Raw genomic sequence first — 15,873 nt, 5'->3', positions numbered from 1 at the left:
AGGGAAGAAGCATCTGGGACGTGGGTAGTGCTGTGGGTTAAACCACAGAGCCTAAGACTTGCCGATCAGAAGGTTGGCGGTTCAAATCCCCACGACGGGGTGAGCTCCCGTTGCTTGGTCCCTGCTCCTGCCAACCTAACAGTTCAAAAGCACGTCAAAGTGCAAGTAGATAAATAGGTACCACTCTGGTGGGAAGGTAAACGGCGTTTCCGTGCACTGCTCTGGTTCGCCAGAAGCGGCTTAGTCATGCTGGCCACGTGACCCAGAAGCTATCTGCGGACAAATGCCAGCTCCCTCGGCCAATAAAGCGAGATGAGCGCCGCAACCCCAGAGTCGGTCACGACTGGGCCTAATGGTCAAGGGTCCCTTTACCCTTTTTACTAGGGAAGAAGCATGCCTGGAGCTCCCCAGACCCAGAGTCCCTGCCCTCTAATCCTGAGGCCAGTTTCTCTATCGCTGCCTAGACGCTGCTTTGCCAACCTCCCTTCTCTGCTGGGAGACCTGGCAGAGGTGGTGTCGGGTCCTTGGCACCCCATTATTCTTCCTTCTCTCTTTCTCAGGTGGGACTGGATGGCTTGCTGAAGCTTAGCAGCTCCGCCCTGAACAACGAGTTCTTTACTTCTGCTGCGCAAGGATGGAAGGAGCGACTATCGGAAGGTGAGGCCGCTGAGCTCTAAGTGAATCAGAAGAGCAGCAGCAGCCCCTCACCACCAAAGGGAAGCATTTTTGGGGTGCAGAGAGGGAAGTTGCCCCGGCTGCTTTGGAGAAGGCTGCTTCGAACCCCTGGGCTCCTGCACTTGGCTCAGCAGCTGCTGCGTTTGACTGGGCAGGGGGTCAGGTGCTGGGGGGACGGGACTGTCTCTCCCCTGCTGACCCCTTCCTCCCCTTGCCTTGCGCGTGTGGCAGGAGAATTCACCCCGGAGATCCAGCTGAGGCTTCGTCAGGAGCTGGAGAAAGAGAAGAAGGTGGAGTTGTGGAAGGAGCACTTCTTTGAGAGCTACTACGGCCAGAGGTGAGGAGGGCATTGCCCTGCGATGCGATGCGCTCCCTCTTCCCTCATGCTTAGCTCTTCAGGGGTTCTGGGCTGTGTGTGTGTGTGTGTGTGTGTGTGTGTGAGAGAGAGAGAGAGAGAGAGAGAGAGAGAGAGAGCATGCTGTGCCCATCACTCAAAAGCAAAACATCTCCCTCTCCCTCCATCCCAGTGTCTGAAAATGCAGAAAGAGAATGAGATGAGTGAGAGAAGCAAGGAGCTTCTCTCTCTTTTTTTTCTTCTGAAAACGGTGGCTTTTATTTATTTATTTAATAATTTTTAAAATTCATTTTCACTTTTAACATTTGTCATCATACATAAATCATAATCATTTTGCAAACAGGATTCTCAGAATCCATGAACTTCCCTCCACTCCCCCATGGTTTCCCCAGATATTCTTTTCAAACTGCATCATGTCATAGTCTCCATATTTTCCTAAATCTCAATTTTTATCATAGTTCTCACTTCGTTGCAAGTGTTTTTAAAATCCTGCCAATGTTTTCAGTTGTTTACAGTGTTCTTTCAAGTAACTTTTAAAAAATTCCCCATTCTTTATTAAATTTATTGTCCTCTTGATCTCTGATTTTCCCCGGTCGTTTTCAGCAGTTCGGCGTAGTCCATCATCTTTATCAACCTAGAAGCAAAGGGTTTCTCCTTCGATGTTTCTGGTCAAGTGTGGGGCAGGGCAAGCCTCTCCTGTCATGGGCAGCTGGATGGCTACCAGGCATGGGCAATGTATCGCTCTTCCAAACGCCAGTGGTGTGAGATTCTACTCCGCCATTGCCCTGTCAGAGTAGTAGTAGTAGTAGTAGTAATAATAATAATAATAATAATAATTATTATTATTATTATTATTATTATTATTTATTATTTATACCCCGTCCATCTGGCTGGGTTTCCCCAGCCACTCTGGGCGGCTTCCAACAGAACACTAAAATACAATAACCTATTAAACATTAAAAGCTTCCCTAAACAGGGCTGCCTTCAGATGTCTTCTAAAAGTCTGGTAGTTGTTGTTCTCTTTGACATCTGGTGGGAGGGTGTTCCACAGGGCAGGCGCCACCACCGAGAAGGCCCTCTGCCTGGTTCCCTGTAACTTTGCTTCTCGCAATGTGGGAACCGCCAGAAGGCCCTCGGAGCTGGACCCTGGCATCCGGTGTGGAGCTGCTCCTTCAGGTATACTGGACCGAGGCCGTTTAGGGCTTTTAAGGTCAGCACCAACACTTTGAATTGTAACTGGGATTCAGGTTGTTCCCTCCCCCTCCTCACATCCAGCTAGCCATCTTACATTTGCCTCCGAAAACTAGGCCCCTCTGGGACTGTGTGGTTTTGAGTACAAAGGGGAGCTGACCTCTGCTCCTTGGTGCTGTGGGGAGAGAGCCCCCCAGGGCGTCTCACTGGTGCCTCTCCTTTCTCTTCCTGCCTCTCCTTCCAGCTCTGGGCTGAGTCTCGAAGAGTCGGCTCAGCTGACCTCCACTGCTGCTCAGGACCAACCACAAGCCGAGAACCCAGCCACGCAGTCGCCACAATTCATGTCGGTCTCCGTGGCCACGCCTTGCAAAGAAGAGGCTGCTCCTGTGGCAACTCCAAAGGCGCAGGATGCCCTGGTGGTGCCGCCGCTGCCAGCAGCCGCCAGCAAAGAGGCGGCGGAGGAGGAGAAGCCGCCACGGGCTTCCACGCCGCCGGAGGAGCTTGTGAAGTCGTCCTCGTCCTCCAGCAACACGCCCATCAGCCAGGCTCCCCGCAGGCCTTCCAGGGGGGCAGAGGAAGAGGTTCTGGCTGGGCGAGAAGAGGAGGCAGGAGAAGCCAAGAGGCCCCACCTGCCCTGCCCAGAGTCCCTTCCGGGGAAGGGAAGCGCAAGCCAACCAAAGATCCCAAGCAGCACCCCCACTGCTGCCGCTTGTGCCGCCTCCATCGCCAGCCCGGAAGGAGAGTCTCGGGCGACGCCTGCCAAGGATGCCCTTCCTGCCAGCGCGGAACAGATGGACACCGGAGCGCAGGCTCTGAAGAGGAAGCCCGGGCCCCCTGAGGAGGCGGCCTTGTCCACACCAGAGAAGCGGGCCCACGTTGAGGAGAAGTGCCCCCCCAGGCCGCCCTTTCAGAGCCCGCCGCAGCCCTTTCCCATCGCTCCTGTTCCCAAGGTCCCTCCACTCCGGGTAAGAGAGCTCTCTGCCTCGTGTTGGTTATGTCTGGGGGGCAAGGGGCACTGGAGGGGGGGCCCTGCGTCTGCCTGGGCTGCTCTCCTCCACGGAGAGAGAGAGAACTGCGCACCCTCTTGAACTCCCGGGAGGAAAAGGTGGGGTGCGGACGCAGGAAGCCAACGAACACCCCGCAGAGCAGGGGAGTGGGGTGGGGCGGGCGCAGGCTGGGCACGTCTTGACTCTTGGGAAGTTGGCTGGCAGCTGCAGGGTCTGCTTGCATGTCACCCCAAGCTTAACCTTGGCAAATCCATTTGAGGAAGACTCTCATGAGGCCACGGAGAGTTTGGAAGCAGCCTGGTTGCCAGCACTGGCTTCAGGGGGCTAGAGGGGGAGGGACCTGCTACCCATCATGACAGGCACCATAAAGTGTCACTCAGCGGTAGGGAAACCTTGTTGGCTTTAGGGCCAGGTCCTTATAAGGATCTGCCTCATGGCCCAGATGGGCAGGTGGGTGGGGCGTCCACCCACATAAATGATGTCAGGGTTGTTGTTTTTTGTCCTTTGACGTCCCAAAGTTGGGACGTCAAAGCACACAGAAACCATAGAATTGTAGAGCTGGAAGGGACCCAGAGGATCATCTAGTTCCAGATAGCGAGCTGCTGCTATGAAGAAGCATTTTTCCACTTCTTTCAGCAGCTGCTTTGCAGCAGACCCCCCCTCTGAATAGCCTCTGCTGCATGCATTGAAAACACAGGGGACACATGGACGCATTGAAAACACAGGGGACACATTGAAAACACATGGGGACTGGCCGGCTCAGAGGTGCCACTTTGCCAGGGATCCTCCCGCCAGCTCACCTGCCTTTCTTCTTTTCTCTTCCAGATCCCCGTCTCCAGGATCCAGGGCTCTCCCTCGCCATTTCCTGCCGCCAGCCAGGTCTCTCCCAGGCCCGGCTTCCCAGTCACCATCACCAGTCCCAGGAGGACAGGGGCCAGGACTCTGGCGGATATCAAAGCCCGCGCCAGGATGGCCAGGGCCCAGCGGGCAGCAGCCGCCGCGGCCGCTGCCGCCTCCGGCGCTGCTCCTCCTGCGTCCTTTGTGGGAGCCATCCCGGGGCCCGGGCCCGGCGGGGGGAGGGGAGAGGAGCAGAGCAGCGTCGCACCAGGGAGGCCTCATGGAGCTGCGCTGGACCTGGCAGGCCCTGGAGGCGGGGGAGGTCCACGAAGGGCCCCTGGCCCCGGAGCCCTCTCCGCCTGCCCCCCAGCGCCACCCCCCGCGGCGCCCCAGCCAGCACCCTCTGTCAGTCCTGCAAGAGCACAGCTACAGCCGGCTCCCCCAGGACCGGGGCCCGGGGCGGAGACCCCGCCAGCCCCCCAGGCAGAGATAGGCAGCGCCAGCCACTCGCACTTGGCCGCCTCTGCCGGCCGGGGGGTCCCTTCGGGGTCAAGCGCCAGGCCGCCTGCAGGGATGGGTGGCCCTGGGAACGCCTCTCCCACAATCATCCTGATTTCCGGGGCGACCTGTGGTTCCGAAGGCCCCAGCCCAGCCAGTAAAAGTGGGGCTGAAGCGACTCCGGTTGCCGGTGCCACGGCTCCAGGGGGGAAATCCCTCTCTTCAGCTCAGGCACCCCCTGGGCTCTTCCGGGCACCCCCGTCTCCTGCCGCTCAGGCCGGCCCCCTGCCACCGCCGGCTGCGACATCCCCTGCCGTCGCCCACGGCCTTAAAGCGCCCCCTGGCCCCTCGAGCGGAAGCGCCGTTGCCACCCCTTTCCTCAAGGCCAGCTCCAGCATCCCAGCCAACAACCCCCTGGTGGCCCAGCTGCTGCAGGGGAAATCGGTGCCCATGGAGCAGATCCTGCCCAAGCCCCTGACCCGGGCCGGGGAGATGAAGACCCTCCCTCTCCCCGCAAAGGAAGGCAGAGAGCCAGCAGCAGCTCCTCCGCAGAGGGAAGCCGGCGAGAGGCAGCCGCCTCCCCCAGCCGCCTCGCAGCTGAGCGGGAAGCCAGACTCCAGCCAGGGCAGGCAGCTGCTGCCGCCGCCACCCCACGGCCCTGCCCCCTGCTCCCCCTTCCCAGGACGGGACTTGTGGGGCGCCAGTGCCGCCCCCTTCCCCAGCCAGGAAGCCCAGGAGCACCACCTCCTCCAGGCCCTGATGCAGGCGGCTCCCAGGCAGGGCCCCCTGCCCACTTCCTCGCCCCCTCCCCAGCTCCCCCCACTCCCCGCAGACTTCCCTGTGGAGAGCAGCAGCTCCCCCAGCCAGAGCTTCGTCCTGGGATTCGCCGGCAGGAGGACGTCCAAGCCTGCCATGTCGGGACATTATCTCCTGAACATCTCCACCTACGGGCGCTGCCCCGAGAACCTCCGGAGGAGCCTGGCAGTGCCCCCAGAGAGCCGCCTGTGCCCCGAGGGGCCCAAGATGGAGTTCAAGGAACGAGAGTCAGCGGCCATAAGTGGCAGGGAGGACGGGCGAGAGACGGACGACACGGAGGACGAAGAGGCGTTTGTTGCGGCGAAGGAGGAGCCCCTGCCTCACAAGGGGGCAGGAGGAGAGGGCGAGCCGGCGAGCCCCTCCAGAAGGAGCACCAAGAAGGGGGAGCTGGCAGAAGGCAGCCCGGCCGAGGCAGCCACCCGCACACTCTCTGCAGGCCCCGATTTTGCCCGGAGTGCCCTGGCGAGGGACTTCCTGCGGGCAGCCCAGGAGCAAGTGGCTCAGGCAGTGAGGGGGGAGAGGAAGCCCTGCAGCCTGGAGCTGCCTCCCTCGGCCGCGCAGGCGGAGCCCCTCCCTCCCCGGCCCCCGCTGCTGCTCTCCCCGTCGCAGCAGCCCCCCCGCCTCTTTGGGGGTCCGGTCGGGGCGCCGCTCCTCGGCTCGGGCTACAGCGGCACCATCAACGTCTCTGCGTCTCCCGACCTGCGCCAGGAGGCTCTCCTGACGGGGCTCTCGGACCCCGGGCGCATGGGGGACGTGGTCTCCTTCTCGGTGACGGTGACGACCATCCCTGCCGGGCAGCAGGGGCCCGCGGGCCGAGGCCACCCTCTCCCGGGCCAGGCCTTCTCGGAGGACGGCCGCTTGGACCTGCCCTCCAAGTGCTACTGCCGCTTGAAAGCCATGATCGTCTGCAAGGGCTGCGGGGCCTTCTGCCACGACGACTGCATCGGCCCCTCCAAACTCTGCGTCTCCTGCCTGGTGGTGCGGTAGCAGCTCCGGACGGGCTGCTGGGGGGCGGCGTCCTCTTTGGGGAGCAGGAGGGGCGCCCTGCCGAACCGGGAGCCCTTTCCCCTGCCCCTCCAGCCACCCGCTCTGTTTCCTCCAGAGCGTCAGAAGCACCTTGGACAGACGGACGGACGGCAGAAGCTCTTGGGACAAGTGTTTGCACTTCAGGAATCATGTAAATACGTTGCGTTGTGTGGTTTTTTCTTTTTGTCTTAAAGAAATGTTTCAGATTGCTTAAGATCAGTCTGATTGATTTGAACTCCCGTGTTCATCGAGCGTCTTTCCCCACCCCAGCAAAAGGTGGCTCTGGCCAGGCCCCTCCCATGGCTGAACTGGGCGCTCCAGCGTGGCAGCCAGCTAGCCCCCTGGCATGCCATTCTTCTCCTTGGTGGTAGAGGCTGGCACCCAGTTCTGGCTGGCTGGCTGCCCCCTTTCCTTATGGCGCTGTGTGCGCACTCATGCGCAATGCCCTAACGAACCCGGCAGTTGTGGGTCTTGTGCAGGCAGGTGGGCACCTGGCTTCTCTGCAGGGTTTGTGTCCCTCTGGTTGCTATATTGTGGGGGAAGTCCCATTGGGGCCCCATCCAGCTCAGCACTCTCTTCTCACAGCCCCCAACCAGAGGCCCATGAGATGGGAAGCTGCCTGCCATGCGTTGTCTCCTCACCCTCCCCCCCATGGGCCCCACACATGCAGAGTTTTGTATTTGAAGCAGAGTTCAGGGTTCTTCAGAAGGAAAGCTTCCTCTCTCTTTTCTCAAAGGCCAAGGATACTGAATCAAGCCCCCCTGGGCCAGCCGCCCAGGTCTTTCCCCATCCTATTAAGCCTTGGCAGCATTCTCACTCAGGGCCCAGTCAGTTGCCACGTCCTAGTTTGAGATGTTTGGCATTGAAGTGGAGCGCAGATCTGAGTTGTGGGGCTAGCGGGGGCTCCAGCTGGCAGCAGAGGTGGGTTGCAGGAGTCCGGGAAACCTGACCCCACCTCTGCCTTTCCTCAGAATTGCTTTTGGAGACGGCTGCAGGCGGGAGGCAGGGAGAAGCGGCGCCCTGTCTGCTCTCTGCCCCGTCCCGGGGGCACAATGGCTTTCTGCCAGGAGGGCTGGGGAGCAGAGCCCAGCCTGGGCCTCATCCTGCAGGGCTTGCAAGCTCACAGGGCTCTTGGGGCCACGGCAGGGAGCGCCCTCTCTTACCCTTCCTTTTCGTTTTCTGCCCCGATGCAATATATTTGATATGACTGAAAATCGAATTAAGAGATTATAATTAATATATTTTAAGTAATATATATTTTAGTACATCCGTATTATGAAAGGAGAATGGCAAAGGACTTGTGAAGCAGACACACAAGGTGTTTGTGTGTGTGCACGCGGTTTTGAACATGTCTCTCCCTCCCGCAGAGGAACTGAAAGCGCCTGTGTGCTGATTGCAATAAAGAGGGTGGTGTGAGAGAAATGCAACGTGGCTCATCAGAAGGCCTTTCACTTCCCCTCAGCCAGGAGACGTGTTGAGATACCTGAGGGAGTGCAAAACTTTCATCTGCTGTTGCCTTTTAAAAAGAGACTTAAATTGGAACTGAGAATATGTATAGAGACGTCCGGTTGACACCATTTAAAAAGTCATATTTTTTCACAAATAATATAGAAAGAAAAGACTATTTTACTTAAGAGTTTTAAGTATTTGAAATAAATATAGGTATGTAAATATTCTGTATGTACTTCATATATTCTTTTATTTTACATTTTATTGTAAACAAATGGATATTAAAATCTTGGAACTGGTTTGATGGTTGCCTCCGACTTCTGGGAAGCAAATTGCGAATCCTGAAGAGGAAGAAGCTTTGCTTTGTGCTCTCTTTCCCCATTTCCCCTTTCGTTCCTGGGACGGTAGGCGGTGGGTGTTTAGAGCATCCTTGAAGTTTACAACGACCCTTTTGGGGAGGATAATCGGAGGAAGAGTGGCGTCCCCAAAGGCCCACCAGAGTTGGGAATTCCTGTGTCAAGGCCAACATCTTGGCAGCAGCAGTTTGCACCACACAGAGCGTGTTTCTGTTGCGATGCGCCCAAGGGAACGGGGCAATTGGCAGGCCCCCAGCTGGCCCACCGGCCCGTTGCCAGTCGAACTCCAGTCCTCGGTTCTGCATCAAAACTGCAACTTAGAGCTTCAGAAGCCTTTCAGAAGCTGAGCACGCAAGCCAGCAGAGATCACAAACTCTTTGCGGAGGAAGGGTGGACAGAGACACATGTAAAGCATATTTACAAGCAGTTTATTCAGCGTAGATCAGGACAAAGAAAACATGTCTGCTCTCCTTCATGTCCCAAGAGCTAGAAGCAGCAAAAGGCAAAAGCTATACACAAATGGAAGTTCCCAGCAAGCTGTGCTGGAATGTAAACAGACATGTGACATGCAACAGCTCCACACATCTGTTTAGGTGGAACGGAACATCAATATCCTAACAATTTCTAGATGCTCTCTACATGGAGGAGTGAGGGAGGGACTGGCGGTGAACAGTGTGGCAGAATCTAGTAAAGCATTGGAGAGAGGTTTGAATGGGACAGCAGGTTTTGAAAAAGCAGGCAGGTTTGCTGGCGTAGGCAGAGGAGTTTCCCAAACTTTGGTCTCTAGCCATGGTTGGACTACAACTCCCATCATCCTTGACCTTGGTCCTGCTAGCTAGGGATGATGGGTGTTGTAGTCCAACAACAGCTGGAGACCCAAGGTTGGGAAACACTACTTGAGAGCCAAAGAAGTAGAGAACCTGTTGCGGGGGTGGTGGTGTCATATCGACTAGAAGCCTGATGTGGAGCGTGATGGAGCCACTTTGGAGATTTAACTTGAGAGCGGCTTGGGAGCTGCTTCCGCCGGCTTTCCTGAGCTAAAATACAGTGGTTTCCCAATCACCTTGAAGCTCCACCCACCTCTCCTAATTCCAAGGCCTCCAGCCCTTGCAGTTAAGGAAGGCTCCCAGGTGGGAGAACATTTTTGCCTGCCCTCCGAAAGCGTGTTGAGCAAAAACTGCTGGTATCGCACAGAGGCAGTGGCTGTTGGGGGGTGGGTTGCAAGAACATGCTTGGGACATTGACCCACCTTGATCTTAGTGACCCAAATCAAAGTTCTTGTTGTGAAGGTGGTATTGGAACACATTTGGATACGTTCTGAGAGCCCAGTCTCATCAATGCCGCTGCCCGGAAGTTGTCCTGAAACAATAATTTCTTCCCAGGCTTGGCAGAGCTCCGAAAAGCCTCTTCGCCGCACAAGCAATTTAGGCCAGCTTCAAATTACAACGGCTGCCTTGTGTCACAAATGGCCACGAGTAGGCCATCCATCTGCCTCCGAAGTGCAAATTGTGTGTATGTTCACATGGAAACTTATTGAGGGCCGGATCGTGCTCAGCGAGGCAAACGGATCTGGCGCATGGGGCACAATCCAAGGATTTCCCTTGTGCAAACCCCACTGAATGGGGGGGGGGGGGGCGGCTGCGCAAAGGCTTTGGTGGGGCTCAGTCTCTTTCAAAACTCCCTGTTCCTTTTAGTTTGTATGGGGAAGGAGCCACTTGGGCTCAGACCCCAGAATGTATTGGTTGGAAATGTGCCAAGCACATCTGGGGGTAAAGGCACATCTTGCAATCAACGCTGCGTGTTTCTCCACCCCACTTAGGTGGAACCAAGTTTTACATGGCAATGCCGCAGTGAGATTTAAAATTGCACAGAGCAGAAGTATTAAAATGCACGGATTTTGTGTTGTGGGGTGGGTGGCCTTTTTTGAACAACCCCTGGGCTGAATTTTGTTGCATTTTCAAATTGCATTGTTGGGGCAGAGGCGTTGCTGGAATTCCTGCAGGAGCCCTTTCCCAAGATATTTCTGGGCTTCTATGTTGGAAGGTGCCTTGCTGGAAAGGAAATCCCTGCAGCAGCTCTGGAGTAATAAAGAGCAGGGCAGGGATCTGGTGAGGATCAATACTATCGGCCAAACGACAAATAAAAAAGGCTGAAAACTTAATCATTACAGTGCAATCATGTGGCAGCAATTCACGCTTTGAGAGAGAACAGTACAAGTGTAAAAGCTCCAGTATTAAAAGTGTAAAACCCAGACATGTCCTCTTTCGGGGGGACAACATGCCCATCTGGACAGATTTTTACATTTTAAAGGAAATATCTGGGGTTTTGCCTTGGGAGCAGCAGCGGCTCTGCAAGCCGTGGCTGCTGCCAGCCTGAGTGGGGTGCAGTGGCCCTGTGTGCCTCTTCCCCCAGCTCGGGCTACCCTCTTATTTGCTCTTCAAGATACGGGAACCCTAGTAAAACCAGTGGGTCACACATGAAGACGCAGCCTCTGGAATTCTAGAAAAGGCCACTGGCAAATTATTTATTTCAACCATTTATGTGCCACTTAACGCTTTCCTAAGTGGTTGCAGAACATAAAATCAGTTAAAAGTAACCATGAACCAGGAAAAAAATAGGAAAAGATCTGGGTTGGGGGGCTCAGCCTTGTTTCTTTCCTTTTCAGCTGTTCCCTCAGGTCACCATTATCCTCCCCTCTTTTAACTTCAGTAGTTCCCTCCTTCCTTATCATGCTGCCGACATTCAGCTTCGTGTTTCCTCTCTGTCCCCTTCTTCAGCTATTAATAAATTACCGTTTCATCTTTGGACAAAATCTCTGGAACGCAGAACTTGTGGTCTGGTCTCATTATCAGTTCATTTCTTCCTTTCCCTTCAATTTTAGGTTTGGCTGTCATTGTCTCATGTGGTTATTTTGGATTCCACTTTGTCTCATCTCCCTTTTGTTCACGACACAGTGAAATTCTGCCATCATTATTTTGAAGCTTCTTTCAGCTCTTTCTCCTGCAACAACCCAATAATTCCACAAGCAGACACACTGGTCTTATTTGGTCCTGCCAGGCACATCTTTTTTGCGAATTCTCATCTCCATTTCTTTTGTCCATTTGCAGACCTGCTGTTGGTCTTGCTCTTTTCTATGGTCCATGTTTCATCCCTTTTGGGCTTGATTTCCTTGGTCGCCTCCTCTGCTTCTCTATGCTGTAGTCTTCTCTCTGTTTCCACGTCAGCCCCAGGCCCAGATCCTTCTGCCCCTGCAGTTCCTAGCCCTCCTCACCTCCCAGCCTTGTTGTTGTTTAGTCGTGTATGCCTCTTTGTGACCCCCTGGACCAGGGCAGGCCAGGCCCTCCAGTCTTCCACTGCCTCCCGCAGTTTGGTCAAACTCATGCTGGAAGCTTCGAGAACACTGTCCCACCATCTCGTCCTCTGTCATCCCCTTCTCCTTCTGCCCTCCATCTTTCCCAACATCAGGGTCTTTTCCAAGGAGTCTTCTCTTCTCATGAGGTGGCCAAAGTCTTGGAGCCTCGGCTTCAGGATCTGTCCTTCCAGTGAGCACTCAGGGCTGATTTCCTTCAGAATGGAGAGGTTTGATCTTCTTGCAGTCCATGGGACTCTCAAGAGTCTCCTCCAGCACCAGAATTCAAAAGCATCCATTCAGCCTTCTTTATGGTCCAGCTCTCACTTCCATACATCACGACTGGGGAAACCATGGCTATAACTATACGGACCTTTGTTGGTAAGGTGATGTCTCTGCTTTTTAAGATGCTGTCTAGGTTTGCCATCACCTTTCTCCCAAGGAGCAGGCGTCTTTTAATTTCGTGGCTGCTGTCACCATCTGCAGTGATCATGGAGCCCAAGAAAGTAAAATCTCTCACTGCCTCCATTTCTTCCCCTTCTATTTGCCAGGAGGTGATGGGACCAGTGGTCATGATCTTCGTTTTTTTGATGTTGAGCTTCAGACCATACTTTGCGCTCTCCTCTTTCATCCTCATTTCACCCAGTCTACAAAGGGCCAAAGGACATACCTCCCGCCCCTTTTCCCTTTTGCCATGTTGTGGCAGACACCCCCCCCTCTCTCTCATTGTAAGCTTGCAGTCTGCAGAGAGCTTGTAACCACTCCTTTTTTTATAAAAAAATGAAAAGCAGTATATAAATATTTTTAAAATCCATTTTGGAAAAAGCTATATAAATCTTTTTGCCTGTATGATAAAAGTGTTTTGGAAAAGCATGTTACTAATTATTGGGGCTCAAAGTAGGAGCAGGGAGAATAATCTGATTGCTTATCAGATTATTGGAAGGAACAAGATACAGGCGGGCATCTCTCCTAATGAATGAATAAAGCAAATGTCAGGAATGCCAGCTGTGCTCTTGAAGGTCTGTCTGGGGCCACCATGCTGGGTCTGTTGACCTTGGTGACACTCCCACCTGCCCCATTGAGCCAAGTGCAACCAGAAGGGGGAGATTCAAGGGCCAGCTGTGCCCCTGAGAGCATCTTCCTGCACATTGCTGATCCTTGCCCAGCTTTGATGGGCCAAATTGCCCTGAGCGATTCCTGCAGGCTGCTGGTCTGCTGCCTTCTCACCCCGTTGACCCTGGCTAGAACTCCCAAGCGGATTCTCTTTCGCCCACTCTCATTAAGCTCCGGCAGTGGATCAGCACCCAGGCCTCCTTCCGGCCTCCTTAATGGCTCTTCCTCACATGCTTTGAAAGTCTTCACCGTCGCTTTTCCTTCCTCCTGCTTGGTTTTTCGGCACATCCCTCCCTTCTCCAATTTGTCATTTGTGAAGGCATCAAATGTGGCCATAGCGAGTGGGCCTGAAGCCCAAAGGCTGCCCGTCCTCTTCTTCAGCTATCACTTTCAGAAATGCACCGTCCTTTCCGATCTCTGCTCTCCCCACCATTATTCACCAAGACAAGGACTCCCAACCAGCACTTCGCTTTAATATTTCATTAGGCTTTTGAAACGTCAGAACTTCCCAAGAAGAATGCATGCCTTCAGGATACAAAATGTATTGTCTCCACTCTTCATAAAGTTACAAAAACGAAATGGCAAAATTTATACAGGACAAGAGTAACCGGAGTCCAACGTATCATTGGAAAGGGATGTCGAAATATTGCAACGAAACTTTACAGAAGTGTTTATTACTTTCAGCTCCACTTCCCCTTGCAGCCTCTCTCCCCTCTTGGGTCGATCTCCCTACGCCCAGATCATTTTTTTTCATTTAAGACCCGGGAGTCTCACCAGGGGCAACGTCAGCATTGTTCAGCGTATTTCTGCATGACCTAGAAAGCTGAAAGAGTCCAAGGCATTGCTGCATTCCTGGAAGAATCTGCATCAGCAGAAAACCTCTGGGCTCCTCCAGCTCCTCAGGTAGGCAAGAGAATCAGGAATATTAGCCATTGGGAGGAAGTGGGCTGCCCCCCACCCCAGGGGGAAATTTCAGACAAGTTAAACCAGAGCATATAATAATAATAATTCCCCAGCCACTCTGGGCGGCTTCCAACAAAATATTAAAATACCGTAATGAATCAAACATTAAAAGCTTCCCTAAACAGGGCTGCCTTCTCTGGGTTATTTGTGGGGCATAGGAATTTGTTCATTCCCCCCCCCAAAAAAAATATAGTCCGGCCCCCCACAAGGTCTGAGGGATGGTGGACCGGCCCCTGGCTGAAAAAGGTTGCTGATCCCTGCTCCGGAGTGTCCTTCAGGGAATGGTTCATTGAGCCCCGCAGTGCTTGAAAGAACAAAAACTGATGCTTAATGTAATCAGAAGCGCTTGCCAGTGGTTACAGCCTCGGACCAGCATCAGGGTTCAGGTCTCCACTTGGCCACGCAAGAGCCTACCCTGCAGGGTTGCTGTGCGGATGAAATGAGGGTGCAAACCATGTATACCACCCTGAGAGAAAAGGGGAGGTGGAAATTAAACGATTAATTAAATTACGAGGGTTGCAACGGCTGGTATAATGGGAATGCTGTCGAGTCCAGTTGCTTGCTCCAGGCCCTGCAGTCGTGTGCCAGGGATGCCCACATGGCAGTGTAATAAACAAGAATCTGCCCTTATTCCCTTATGGGGGACACAAAAGCCCTTATAGAGTCCTTTGTAGGTTCTCCATCGGTCGGAGAAAATGACAGAGGCCAACCAGAGAATATTGAGAAGCAAAGCAGCTCAGAAGCCTGATCTTTATTCATCTGTTGCAACAGGGTGCTCCCCTCACACGCAGGAGAAGGAGGAGGACCCAGAACCCAGGTGTGCCCACCCTTATATAGACATTTTAAATTGCCCACCTTGGAGTCAAAGACCACCCCCAGTTACATCATACCTACATCACAGAAAAGGAGGTCTACAACAGAAATCTGAGTGCGTTGTTTACCTCCTGTCTGGCAGGTTACCTGTTAATGCTCACTTGACTGGATACCCTGGGGAGCCTGGCCAGTCTTTTGTAATGATAAATACTTAGTTCCTGAGCCAGGTCACAGACTCACACCCTATTCAAACACAGATATACCCTTAAGACAGGATTTGCGAAGGAAAAGACAACGGGGAGACTCTTCCATTGGACCTTGCAGAGAAAACACCTGGCCAGCCTGGGAGTCAAAATGGATCCATGGCTGTTCTCCTGTGCAGCTTCAGACATGTGGCCTATATATCTATGTGTTTGCTTGGTACATTTATGAACCACGGGTGGCACTGTGGTCTAAACCACAGAGCCTAGGACTTGCGGATCGGAAGGTTGGCGGTTCGAATCCCTGTGACGGGGTGAGCTCCCGTTGCTAGGTCCCTGCTCCTGCCAACCTAGCAGTTGAAAAGCACGTCAAAGTGCAAGTAGATCAATAGGTACCGCTCCAGCGGGAAGGTAAATGGTGTTTCCGTGCGCTGCTCTGGTTCGCCAGAAGTGACTTAGTCCTGCTGGCCACATGACCTGGAAGCTGTACGCCGGCTCCCTCGGCCAGTAAAGCGAGATGAGCACCGCCATCCCAGAGTCTGTCACGACTGGACCTAACGGTCAGGGGTCCCTTTACCTATTATATACAGAAGTCCTTAATTTATTTCAGCAGAGTTGATCCTGCCCCTCTGCTACCGCCCCAGACACCTCGGGGAGGTCTGCAAGCTGGGAATCAAAGGCGATGCTTTGTTGCCTCGGAATGGACACTGAGGTCCAGCACTGAGGGCCTTCTGGCGGTTCCCTCATTGCGAGAAGTGAGGTGACAGGGAACCAGGCAGAGGGCCTTTTCAGTGGTGGCACCAGCCCTGTGGAACACCCTCCCTTCAAATGTGAAGGAAATAAGCTATCCTATCTTTAAAAGACATCTGAAGGCAGCCCTGTTTAAAGGTAAAGGGACCACTGACCATTAAGTCCAGTCTAGGCCGACTCTGGGGTTGCGGCGCTCATCTCGCTTTACTGGCCGAGGGAGCCGGTGTACAGCTTCCGGGTCATGTGGCCAGCAGGACTAAGTCACTTCTGGCGAACCAGAGCAGCGCACGGAAACACCATTTACCTTCCGGCCGGAGCGGTACCTATTTATCTACTTGCTCCAGTGTGCTTTCAAACTGCTGGGTCGGCAGGAGCAGGGACCGAGCAACGGGAGCTCACCCCGTCGCAGGGATTCGAACCGCCGACCTTCTGATCAGCGAGTCCTAGGCTCTGTGGTTGAACCCACAGCGCCACC

The 15,873-nt window shown here is 54.1% G+C and overlaps 1 protein-coding gene across 2 annotated transcripts in view; it reads left to right on the top strand.

Annotated features, from left to right (window-relative positions):
* ASXL2 (ASXL transcriptional regulator 2) overlaps positions 1 to 8,153 on the top strand; it is a 57,913-nt gene extending 49,760 nt beyond the window's left edge. For both annotated transcript variants that reach the window (XM_028725309.2, XM_077926694.1), the window contains 4 exons: positions 561 to 657; positions 907 to 1,012; positions 2,466 to 3,186; positions 4,054 to 8,153. In XM_028725309.2, coding sequence (XP_028581142.2) covers positions 561 to 657; positions 907 to 1,012; positions 2,466 to 3,186; positions 4,054 to 6,366 — 3,237 coding nt within the window. In that variant the 3' untranslated portion in view covers positions 6,367 to 8,153. The remainder of the gene's footprint in view (positions 1 to 560; positions 658 to 906; positions 1,013 to 2,465; positions 3,187 to 4,053) is intronic.
* The last annotated feature ends 7,720 nt before the right edge of the window (positions 8,154 to 15,873 follow it).

The sequence above is a fragment of the Podarcis muralis genome, chromosome 3 (genome assembly GCF_964188315.1).
Source record: "Podarcis muralis chromosome 3, rPodMur119.hap1.1, whole genome shotgun sequence".
In the NCBI taxonomy this organism is placed as follows: Eukaryota; Metazoa; Chordata; class Lepidosauria; order Squamata; family Lacertidae; genus Podarcis; species Podarcis muralis.
Note: the sequence above shows the minus strand (reverse complement) of the source record. Positions and strands in the feature narration are given on the sequence as shown.